Genomic DNA, 12913 nt, shown 5'->3' with positions numbered 1-12913 from the left:
TTTGACAATGGAATACTACTCAGCCATAAAAAAGAATGAAGTAATGCCATTTGCAGCAACATGGATGGACCTAGAGTTTATCATACTAGGTGAAGTAAGTCAGACAGAGAAAGACAAATACCATATGATACGACTTATATGTGGAACCTAAAAAAATGCAAATGAATTCATTTACAAAACAGAAACAGACTCCCAGACATAGAAAACAAACTTATGGGAATTCCCTGGCAATCCAGTGGTTAGGACTCCACGCTTCCACTGCCGAGGGCATGGGTTCGATCCCTGGACAGGGAACTAAGATCCCGTAAGCCACGCGGTGCAGCCATAAAAAAGAAGGAAAGAAAACAAACTTATGGCTACCAAAGGGGAAAGGGGCAGGGAGGGATAAGTTAGGAGTATGGGCTTAACAGATACACACTATGATAAAGAACAAAGACCTACTGTATAGCACAGGGAACTATATTCAATATCTTATAATAATCTGTAATGGAAAAAATCTGAAAATATATGTATATATTTGTAACTGAATCACTTTCCTGTATACCTGAAACTAAATCAACTATACTCAATTTAAAAATGCATATTATACTTTCATATGTTTGTTTTATCCATTTAAAAAATATGAGTTATATAAATATATTTTAAAAATCTGGAAACATGATAAAAAATGTTAGCAGTATTTCATCTGGGTAGTGGAATTACTGTTATTTATTACTTGCTTCCATCTTCCCTTTTTTTTTTTTTTTTTTTGCTGCATTGGGTCTTTGTTGCTGCGCCCGGGCTTTCTCTAGGTGTGGCGAGCGGGGGCTACTCTTCGTTGCAGTGCGCGGGCTTCTCTTGTTGTGGAGCACAGGCTCTAGGTGCACGCGCTTCAGTAGTTGCAGCACGTGGGCTCAGTAGTTGCAGCATGGGCTCAGTAGTTGTGGTGCACGGGCTGTTGCTCTGTGGCATGTGGGATCTTCCTGGCCCAGGAAGTTCCTGTGCCTTACTTCCAGAAAGCTGGGTGCAAATCGGAGACCTTATTCTCATCCCATTACAGGCCGACCTGTGTGTCCCCCGACTGAACGAAGGGGACCAAGTGGTGCTGATCAATGGTCGGGACGTTGCGGGGCACACCCACGACCAGGTGGTCCTGCTCATCAGAGCGAGCTGCGAGACGCATCCTGGGGAGCTCGTCCTTCTAGTTCGACCCAATGGTGAGTGCTCTGGGTCGCACTGGATGTTCTTATAATTCCTTCATGTTTATGCCTAGACACAGCGGCCGGAGCGGGCTTCTTAAAACACAGGTCACGTCACGTCAGTCTCTCGCTCAAGGCACAGCGGCTTCCGTTCACATGTGGAGTAAAATGCAGATTCTTGGCCACCTTGCCCACCCCCGGCCTTGCTTCCTCTCCAGTCATCTGTGCTGGCCTTCCCGATGGCCCTTCTGCCCGAGGCACTCCTCCCGATGTTCGTGGAATGTATACCCTCACTTCGCTCGGGTCTCTGCTCAGATGTCAGCCTCGGCAAGTTCTGTCCTGACCGCCGTGGCTGAGATTGCCTCCCTTTCCCCCAGGTGCTTGAGGAGTCCTGGGTCCTTCCTTAGGTATACTTGCTGTTCCACGTGCAGAAAGCCCTGCAACAAGCTAGAGTTTGGTTTCTACGACAATCTCACGAATATGCTGCCACATGGAGCGCTCAGGGGCTCCTGAAGCCATCCATTGTCCTTTTGGACAGTGTTCCTAATTCTCTCACTTTGTGCAGAATAAATGTGGTGCGGAGTAAGCTCAGCCTCAGCAGTGTCCCGAGAAGGGTTTTCGCAGAAACTGTGCCTTCCCTCCAGGCTCACGGTCCCAGGCCCTCAGCCTGTGCTCATCATAATGGCACTGCTGTGGGTCCCACAGCGCTCACCAGTCCCCTCTGAGAAGCATTCGTAAATGCCATACCTCCTCCTGGCAGGAGACACGCTCTTCTAGTTTTGTTCCCAACAGTTACTGTTCATCACAGTTTTAGCCACAAGAGTGACTATTGGTTAGGGCCACATCACCAGCTACATACCATAGAGAAGTAAAATGTGATTAGAACTCTACCGATTCTCCCCATGTACCCATTTTGCCTCTTGGGTACAAACAGACATTTTCATTTTACCTTCTCTGCAGGCAGACCTTGGAGATATTGCAGGTTCGGTTCCAGACTACCGCAATAAAGGAAATGCCGCAATAAAGAAAATACCGCAGTAAAGCGAGTCACATGACTTTTTTGGTTTCCCAGTTCATATAAAAGTTATGTTTATACTATACTGTAGTCTGTTAAGTGTGCAATAAATCACATTGTCTAAAAAAAAAATATCCATACCTTAATTTAAAAATACTTTATTGCTAAGAATTGTTAGCTGTCATCGGAGCCTTCAGGGAGTCATAATCTTTTTTGCAATAGTAAATCAAAGATCATTGATCATAGAGCACTATAACAGATACAATAATAATGAAAAAGTTTGAGATCGCGGGAATTACAAAAATATGACACAGAGACACGAAGGAAGCAAATGCTGTTGGAAAAATAGCACCAGTAGACTTGCTCAACACAGGGTTGCCATAAACCTTCAATCTGTTTTAAAAAAAAAAATACCATAGTTATCTGAGAAACACAATAAAACGAGTTTTGCCTGTACTTTGTGTTTTTCTGCGTTCATGGTTTAGAATTGACTTCCTAGGAAAATTCAGAGGACTTCAACAGAACATTCTATTTTGACTTTTAAAGGAACTCATTTATTTAGATCTGTTATTTAGGTGATTCATTTTTAGGCATTTTCTGTCACATAAAACAACTTAAATTTCATACTAAGAATCATCTCTCAATTTGTTTTTTTCTGTTTTCTCTTGATAACAGATCCTAAAGAACTTAATAATAATATTAGCTAATAGTTTTTAAATGCTTTCCATAGACCTGAGCTCTTTTATATATTCTCATTTAACCTTTACAGCCATCCAATGATAAATTATCCCCATTTTATAGTTGAAGACATTTAGGCACCAAGACATTTCAGTTATCTGCTCACAAATTCATGACTAGTACAGAAGCAGAATATGAAGAAAAGTCTATATAATGGAAAAGGCATGGCCTTTTTGTAATTCCAAATCACTCCATTTATACTTTAAACTAGGAGAGGAACCCACCTAGGGCCTACATTTTTTGGCAAGGATCTTTCTAATATTGCTTTATTATCAAAGTCTAGACCAGGATTCATTTTCAGTGTGGGTCTGTCATGTCTATTTTCTAAAAAATACTGTATAATCAAAATTTTAAATTATGTTTGCCAAAACGTAGCTTGTTTTTCCTGGTGTTTTCCCCTTTAAATCTTATTTCTTCTTAGACAAATTGCATTTCCATCTTTTTGTCTTTACATTCTTCATTTCAGAAATCTCTTCTTCTCAAAAGTACATATGTATTTGAGCAGGAACAAAACTTCTTAAACAAGGCCAGAAGCTTGACTCCATCCTTAAGGGGCTCTTCTCTGCTTCAGCTTTGCCTTTTCCCATGAGGGTCAGGATTTTGTGGGACCAAGGTCACAGCATCTGTGACCTCCCCGTCCTTTTAGACCACCTTTTTCAACCCTCAGTTCTCTGACCAAATTACTCTGAGCCCATTCCTGGGCCTCTGTGGCCATTTTTCTGAGATCCGTTCTCCCAAGGGTTGATCACATGATATAGGCCAACAGGGTAGCGCAGAGGAAGCAATTTCCAGAGGGGTGTAGAATGGGCTTCCGTGTGGGCTGTGAGGTTCAGGGTGTGCTTATAGGCCCCCACGTTGAAGAGTGGAGCTGAGGGTGGCCTAAGGGCCACAGTCTAGGGGTGGCTCCCCTCACTGCCACAACCATGCATTCTGGCCTAGAATTCTCCTTTGAAATCTGACCTCTTAAGTTGTTTGGTTGATACATCAAGGAATGAGAATAGAAAGTATTTTGTTTAGTTTTCTGTTCCGCTTATGTGTAGCTTTTCACGTCTAGACCTATGGTGCGTATAGGCCTCTATTGCTGCTCTTGTCCCAGGTCCACAAATTAAAGATCCGGTCAGAGCTGCTTCTTGGCCTTCCTCTTTTTCCTACTGTCTCTTCAAGTTACAGACATTTTCAGTAATATGACCAAGAACCTTCTTTTCCCCAGAGGTACTTCTTCTACTCCACAGCCACTCTCAACCCATACACAGTGGCCCCAGACTCAGATCTGATGAGTTAGGAATAAATGCATATTTTTCCTGACACAAAATTAAATAATATCTGGTAAATTCCTTTTGCTAACTCATTAAGGTTTCCATGAGGCTTTTTTGATTTTGGTTTTGTAGCTGTGTATGATGTAGTGGAAGAAAAGCTAGAGAATGAGCCGGACTTCCAGTACATTCCTGAGAAAGCCCCACTAGATAGTATCCATCAGGATGGCCATTCCCTCCGAGAGTCAATGGTCCAGCTGGCTGCGGGGCTCATCACTGGGACAGTGCTGACACAGTTTGATGTAAGTAACGTTGTGTGGGAAAGGTGTTTGCCTGTATTTTCACGGCTTCTTAACTGCCTAATCTACTGTCAGTTAAAATTTATAAACTAAAATATTATTCTGAAAAATACTTAATATAAAAAGAATTCTAGAATGCAAAGTTTTAAGAAGTTGCTTCCAAAATACTAGCCATGGTTTCATTAATAGATATCTGTTTAAAACAGGGATAAGGAGGTTTTATAGGTATGTCATCAAGCTACATTTTCTCTGTAATTAAATAGCTGTTTTAATGAAAGGTTGCGGATAGACTATTATAGATGTAAAAATACTGAGTTAAAGGAAAATAATTTTTGTACCTTGTACATAAAAATATGTACCTACCTCATATTTAATCCTTCTTTAATTTTTGTCAGGGTAGTTAGCCATCATTAATATTTGTTGCTCTGAAGTGTATGTTGAGGGTAGGTGACTATAAAATATTTAGGGCACGTCAGTTTTTCTTTTAAATATATCTAAAGTAAATGAAACCTAGGTGTTTCCTACAGATGTGCTATTTAAAACTTCAGGTACTTTTGCTGTAAGGAAAATTGTTTTTACTTGTTTTACTATTTTTCAAAATATATATAGTTCATGTCAGAGATTTTGCAAAATTCAGCTTTGCAAATCTGGTTCAATACCTTACTAAACCTAAGGTACATCATTGTATAGATCTGGTATTCCAAGGAAAAAAACCTGTTTCTTGATAGCATAGAAAGAAGTCTGGAAAACAAAAACAAAACAGAAACTCTTGATGGCTTTCTGGACACGTTCTTTTTTTTTTTTTTTTTAGCAACTATATCGGAAAAAACCTGGAATGACAATGTCTTGTGCCAAATTACCTCAGAACATTTCCAAAAATAGATACAGAGATATTTCGCCTTGTGAGTATCTACCCTCTCTGTATGTTATGTTTGATCTTCTTAACATAACTTTATTAAAACATTCTTTCTTTTAAATTTTTTCAGATGATGCTACACGGGTCATTTTAAAGGGTAAAGAAGACTATATCAATGCAAATTATATAAATGTAAGTTTTTTTAAAATTATGCCTTTGTCATTTGGAATAAGAGGGAGCACTCTAAACTTTGAGATTTATTCCAGAATCCATGATAATGACAATCAGCTCTTTTAGTATGTACCTCTGATAAGGACTTTTTTTTAAGCAAAACTATTATACTGTTATAACACTTAGAAAAATAACAGAAACAAAGAAAAATAACAGAAACAAACACTTAAATGAATAATATGCTCAACTTAATTTACATAAAGAAAAGTACATGTCAAAACTGCAAGGAATTACTACCATTTTTCACCTATTAGATTGAAATATCAAAAAGTTTGATAATACCCTATACACGTCTACAGCCTTTACCTGAAACCTTGGGGTCAAATATGCTTTGGGATTCAGAATTTGGAGGATTTTTGAAAGGTTATTCGGTGCATATACTGTAATAAGTAATGTCCCCAGCAGGCTATGGGACATTACCCTATAATCAATATGTTGATATTCAACAGCAAACAAACTATGGATATTCCCACGAAATAGGACTGATAGACTATAAACAGGTTCAGGTCGGATACTGTTACCAAATAAGTCAAGGTTAGGTTAGGTATACCAAAAAAAAAAGAGAGAGAGACAAACTTACGCTTCAGAACATTGTGAGTTTCAGAATGTGGAGAAAGGATTGTGGATTATTAAGGAGTTTACTGAGGAACAAGCTTTCCTCATACATTCTTTGTGGAAGTATAAATAGGGACGACCTCTTTGGAGAGCCATTTGGAGCCGTCTGTTAAAATTTTAAATGCAGGGCTTCCCTGGTGGTGCAGTGGTTAAGAATCTGCCTGCCAAGGCAGGGAACACGGGTTCGAGCCCTGGTCTGGGAAGATCCCACATGCCGCGGAACAACTAAGCCCGTGCACCACAACTACTGAGCCTGTGCTCTAGAGCCCGTGTGCCACAACTACTGAGCCTGTGCTCTAGAGCCCGTGCTCCGCAACAAGAGAAGCCACCGCAATGAGAAGCCCGTGCACTGCAACAAAGAGTAGCTCCCGCTCTCCGTGACTAAAGAAAGCCTGTGCGCAGCAACAAAGACCCAATGCAGCCAAAAATAAAATTAATTAATTAATTAAAAAATATTTTTAAACGCACATGCACTTTGATCCAGCGTTCTCATTTCTTCCTGTTGCCTATACAAATATATTTCTTCCTGTGTGCAAAAATGTTAGGTCTACAAATTATTCAGTGTAGCCTTGGTTACGATAGCAGATAAATTGGCCGCAACTTAAATGTTATATGAATTTACGGTACGTTTATACAGTAGAGCCATTACACAGTATGAAATTTTATGTACTAATCTGACATGATTTTAAAGGTAAAGTAGAAAAAAGGGAAACAAGATGCAGAACAATATTATATGCTACCATTTATATTTTACAGCAAAAAAGGAAAGTAGTTTTGCGTGTACATTTGTGTGTCACGTGTAGTATATCTTCAAAAGGACATGATAGGAGCTAGGAAAAAGGATTGCCCTCCTGAGTGTAAACTGGAGGCTGGGATGGGAAGGAGACTTCTTTCCTCACCCTTTGGTATCCTTCCAGTTGCCATGTACACATCACCTTTTCTTTTTTTTAATTCAGTCTTAAAAATATAATAAGATGATGGTTCATCTTCCCCAAATACTTACAGTCTTACTTTCTGAAAATAATGAACTTAAAATATTTTTCCAATCTTTTCATGTTACATATATTATATATATAATTATGTGCATATTACACAATATTTATACATCACATTATACATATATACACATATATAATATGAAAAATCTCAACTAAAGCCAATGGCAGAATTTTTGCTTCTCACAAAATTTACTAATAAGCTGGTTAGAGACAGTTTTTTTTCTTTTCCATTATAATTTATTACAAGATATCGAATATAGTTCTCTGTGCTATACAGTAGGTCCTTGTTTTTTTATGTATTTTATATAGTGTGTATATGTTGATCCCAAACTCCTAATTTATCCGCTGCCTTTTCCCTTTGGTAACCATAAGGTTGTTTTCTATGTACAGGTAAACATTTTTAATTTCTATATCAATTCTCTGCCTCTGAAACAGGATTCTCTGTAAAAGCTGTGCTTAAAAAAACCATAAGAGCGCTTTGGAAAATATTTAAATTCCTGTTTCCACTGATTGAAAGATAAATATGTATAGCTACTGCACATTGCCAAGAAATTTCTGCTGCAAATAAAATAAATTGTTGATAAAGATTTGTTTTACTCACTTTGCAATTTATTGAGATTAGTTGTATTCAGTTATCATTCAGTAGATGATTTTCATGTGTTTGATCCTAGTAAAAAGTAATAATGCGAACGATTTTGTTTTTGTGTCCTTTTAGATGGAAATTCCTTCCTCTAGAATAATAAATCAGTACATTGCTTGCCAAGGGCCGTTGCCACACACCTGTACAGACTTCTGGCAGATGGCATGGGAACAAGGCTGCTCCACGGTTGTGATGCTGACCACACAGGCCGAGCATGGCAGAGTAAGTCACGCTGCCCAAAGCTTTTCTAGGCTGCATCGTGTGCACAGTCAAGAGAGCCACGTCGTGTGGTCTCTTTTGTCACCTCTAAACGTCCTTTCTTACGGGGTCGTGGTTAAAATCATCATGGATAAGCGCTTAACTGTGACTGACACATAATAAGTGTGTTATAATAAATGTGATATAAGTGTTAGCCATTATTATTTAAATGGACTAATATATACTTGATAAGGGATTTGTATCTAGAATATATAAAGAATTCATACAACTTAACCATAAGATAACAAATACCCCATTTAAAAATGGCCAAAGGATCTGAATAGATGATTCTGCAAAGAAGATATTCAAATGGCCAACAAGGTCACGAGAAGATGCTCAGCATCATTAGTCATCAGGGAAATGCGAATCAAAGCCACCATGCATTACTCCGTCATATCTAGTAGGGTGGCCAAAGTAAAGATGACAGAAAATCACCTGTGTTGGTGATGATGTGGCGGCAGTGGAACCTCCTGTACCGCTGGTGGGTTTGTGAAATGGTGCAGCTGCCTTGGAAGACAGTCTGTCAGCTCTTTAAGAGGCTAAACGTAGAGTGACTGTAACTCAGCAGTGTCACTCCTAGGAATACCCAAGAGAATAAAGTCCACGTCCACACAAAAACTGGTGCACAAATGTTCACAGCTGCATTATTTTTAATAGCCCCAAAGTGGGAGAAAACCCAGATGTACCAGATAAAATGTGGTATATTCATACAGTTGAATATTATTTGGCAATAAAAAGTTATGAAAAAATAATACATGCTGCAACATGGATGAACCTAGAAAACACTGTGCGAAGTGAACAAAGCAGTCACCAAAGACCGCGTATCTTATGCTTCTATTATATGTGATGTCCAAAGTAGGCCATAGGGGACAGAAAGTAGATTAGTGGTCACCCAGGCCTGGTGTAGAGGGAGGAGAGGGGGCCAGAGGGACACACAGGGATTACTAAGGGCTGTGGGTCTTCCTTTGGGGGTGACGAAAATGTTCTAAAAGTGATTGTGGTAATGGTTACACAGCTCTGTGAGTATACTAAAAACAATTGAATAGTGTATGTTAAATGGGTAAATTGAATGGTATGTGAATTGTATGTCATGAAACCTTTTTTTAAAAAATCTTAATTATGAAAATAAATGGATTGCATTTGGCATTTTAGTTGAAGATTCTTTCTCATTGTTAACTTAAATCTAAATTAGTGTAATGGTAAAACAGTGGGTGGAAGCTTGTTGTAAACAGGATATTTGCAGTCTCAAAATATATCCAAACAGACTATTATTACAAAGAGAAAAAGTGGCAAAGAAAAAAATGATACTAGTTGGTAGATCTAGGTGAAGGGTATATGAGAGTTCATTAAATTATTCTTGTCACTTTTCTGTAAGTTTGAAAGTTCTTAAAAATTAAAACATTTTAAAAATTGGAGAACCTGAATTATGTATATTTCTAAAATCTATTGATACCAGGTTAAGTGTCACCAGTATTGGCCGGAACCCACAGGAAGTTCATCCTATGGGTGCTACCAAGTCACCTGCCACTCAGAAGAAGGAAACACTGCATATGTCTTCAGGAAGATGACACTGTTTAACCAGGAGGTACGAAGGCAGGGGGTCTGTTGGTTAGAGCTGTTTTGTTTAAGGTAGAGGCTTTGACAGATGAAAATATTTTTAGTCTGAGTCCTAGTTACTAAGAAATATTAAAAAATTGCTGAACTATTTGCTTCATTGGGATACTTCGGAATCTTATGAAATGTATTCTCCTACTATAATATTTCCAATTTCTGTAAGTAAATACGAATGATCAGTGAAAAAATAGTCTAGTAAATAATACTTATTACTATTAATATTGTACTCTTCCTATTCATAAAAATTATGCCAGGGGTGTTGGCTATAGATTGTTTCCTCCACGTATTATCAGTAAGGTATTGGAGTCCATCTGTAGAAATGGAAAGAACAATTGAAAGCTATCAAATTATTCCCCCCCCCCTTTTTTTTTTTTTTTTTTTGCAGTATGCAGGCCTCTCACTGTTGTGGCCTCTCCTGTTGCGGAGCACAGGCTCCGGACGCGCAGGCTCAGTGGCCATGGCTCACGGGCCCAGCCGCTCCACGGCATGTGGGATCTTCCCAGACCGGGGCACGAACCCGTGTCCCCTGCATCGGCAGGCGGACTCTCAACTGCTGCGCCACCGGGGAAGCCCCCTACTCCCCTTTTTTAAGAGTCGAAGAGAGCAGTTTCACAGTCTTCTCAGTATTAAGGAGGAAAAGATCGTAGGCAGGACCTTCTGACCTCAGACAGATTATAGCTTTCAAATTGTTAGTTTTTCTTACTGCTGCCTGGGTTAGTCCACGTGGTTTCCAGATCAAAGCCAGAGTGGAAACCGACGAGGAAACGCCGGCTCAGTAACCCAGCTGGGAGATGTGTGGAGGGCAGCACGTGCCTGTCCTGTTGGGCTGCCAGAGCCTAGACCAGCCACCTGGGGCAGAGGGGCGGTAGGGGCTTTGGGGGCTGAAGGCAGAAAGAAGTGATGCTAGAGAAGAGCAGACAGCACAGCATCAACGGCCAAGCCTTTGGAGACGAGACCACGTCTCCCCTGGTTCCACGCGCAGGCCACCGCCACCGCACCCCTCCCCGAGGGTGATTACAGGAGTCCAGTGAGACAGGGCCTTACTGACCAGAAAGGGAAGGAGCGCCACGTTGTGCTGAAGAAACCTGGCCCTGGATAAAGCTAAAGTTACAAGAAAGTAAAGTTTTCAAAATCTTACGGTCTAGAGATAGGAGAATGAATTTGGGGTTTGGGCGTGGACACTGTATAGCTCGTGGCTGTATGACAAGGCAAGCCAATAAGCTGGTTTTTCACTTTCCTAAATAGACATGACAGATGAGCTTGTAGAGGGTTGCATCAAGTGATATGTATATCCCATCGTTCTCCACTGGCAGATTATCCATGGCAGTTGTATATATTTTAGTGGCTTTTCTTTGCAACACTGAGTACCTCAGAACTATGCTAAGACACAAATTAGTTTCTAATGTTGGAGCCAATTATAATTGGGAAAATTAACTTGCTACCATCAATACGTACATACATGGGTAGATAGATGAATAGACAGATAAACGCTACCCCAAAACTGAATAAAATATGATTTTACCTTACCCATTCTTGTAGATTATTGGTACCGTTAAGTTCTTTTGTTAACAATAATAGTCAAAGGTAATCTGTGCTAGATACCTTCAATTCATCTGAAAAATTAGTTATCAAATTAAACTGAGGTCTCTTTGGGAATTCTTCTCTCTTGATTACCTTACTTTCACGTTCTTTTCTGGAAGCTCCATCTAATGTAAATGATAGTAACCAGATTTCATAGTGTTGAATGACTATAGCTACCAAGTATTGAGCATATGATTCCAAACAGCTGTGATTGGGTGCTTTGCAGGTCCTCTCACTGAATCCTTTTAACATAAGACTATCCCTCTGAGGTGTAGATGTCATTTCATTTTTCATTTGGAGAAAGTAAGGCTCTGAATTAGCATCTTTACTGGCAAAGTTGACATTTGAGCCAAGATGTATAAATTCAGTACCTTACTTTCTTCATTATACCAACTTTTGGCTCCCCAAAAAGAATTAAGTCCTGATTGATTTTGTGTTTTTATGCTCTCCAGTGTTTAACCTACATTTATTTTGAGATTTTATTTTTCCTGATTTCCATAATTTCACTTGCACTTACCAATAAGTATTAGCCCAACTTTGTTCATTAAAAAAAAGATTTTTTTTTTTTTACCTTACTTTTTGCTCACCTAACAATTCTTTAGTTTTCTTTTAAACATTTCTCTGGGATCTTAATCTGTTTTTGCCTGTTTACTTGATTATCATCCTAAAAATACTCTACGAATACAGAAATTGAGTTGTAAGAAGAGTAATAATCCAAGTGACTGATACTTAAATGGGTACAGCTGTTTCTGTAAAATGGTTTCTTTCCTTTTCCTTGAACTTTTGGGTTTTATTGAGTTTATACATTACTTTTTTGACAGGGGGGGATGAGAGTGGTTTCTTTTGCTTTGCTTTTGTTTTTTTTAAAAATTTATTTATTTATTTTTGGCTGCGTTGGGTCTTTGTTGCTGAGCGCGGGCTTTCTCTAGGTGCAACAAGGAGGGGCTACTCTTCGTTGCGGTGCACGGGCTTCTCATTGCAGTGGCTTCTCTTGCTGCAGAGCATGGGCTCTAGGCGCACGGGCTTCAGTAGTTGTGGCTCACGGGCTCTAGAGCGCAGGCTCAGTAGTTGTGGCGCACACGCTTAGTTGCTCCGTGGCATGTGGGATCTTCCCAGACCAGGGCTCGAGCCCGTGTCCCCTGCATTGGCAGGCAGATTCTTAACCACTGCGCCACCAGGGAAGTCCATTGCTTTTCTCCTAAAATTAAAGTGACATGAATATTTGTTTATATTTTAAGGATTATTTCTAAGTCAGGTGCATGATTTTTCATTATACGTAGAAAAATGAGAGTCGTCAGCTCACTCAGATCCAGTATATAGCCTGGCCCGACCATGGGGTCCCTGACGATTCAAGCGACTTTCTGGATTTTGTTTGCCATGTACGAAATAAGAGGGCCGGCAAGGAAGAACCTATTGTTGTTCATTGCAGGTATTTTATTTTCTGTCTATTATGATTTGAGTAACTGACTAGATGTGTCATTTTTAAAAGGGAATACGTATTGTATTTTGTCCTTCAGTTACGGTTGTCACTCTGATAGATCTCGAAGCTAGGCTCTGAAGGTAGAAGGCAAAGGGTATGTTTTAACAGATGACTGACAGAAATTTTATCATAAGAAGTAAGAATAATACTGTGCTGA

The 12913-nt window shown here is 39.5% G+C and overlaps 1 protein-coding gene across 3 annotated transcripts in view; it reads left to right on the top strand.

Annotated features, from left to right (window-relative positions):
- PTPN4 (protein tyrosine phosphatase non-receptor type 4) overlaps nt 1–12913 on the top strand; it is a 182338-nt gene that overhangs the window by 155510 nt on the left and 13915 nt on the right. For all 3 annotated transcript variants that reach the window (XR_016394200.1, XM_022565515.3, XM_089916981.1), the window contains exons 19-25: nt 1040–1196; nt 4320–4486; nt 5295–5385; nt 5470–5531; nt 7899–8045; nt 9538–9666; nt 12557–12705. Coding sequence is in view for 2 of the 3 variants with exons in the window: in XM_022565515.3 (XP_022421223.1) it covers nt 1040–1196; nt 4320–4486; nt 5295–5385; nt 5470–5531; nt 7899–8045; nt 9538–9666; nt 12557–12705 (902 nt within the window). In the remaining variant the exon portion in view is untranslated. The remainder of the gene's footprint in view (nt 1–1039; nt 1197–4319; nt 4487–5294; nt 5386–5469; nt 5532–7898; nt 8046–9537; nt 9667–12556; nt 12706–12913) is intronic.

Source organism: Delphinapterus leucas, chromosome 8 (assembly GCF_059928025.1).
Source record: "Delphinapterus leucas isolate spDelLeu-1000000601 "Yukka" chromosome 8, BTC_Dleu_Yukka2, whole genome shotgun sequence".
Taxonomy (NCBI): Eukaryota; Metazoa; Chordata; class Mammalia; order Artiodactyla; family Monodontidae; genus Delphinapterus; species Delphinapterus leucas.
Note: the sequence above shows the minus strand (reverse complement) of the source record. Positions and strands in the feature narration are given on the sequence as shown.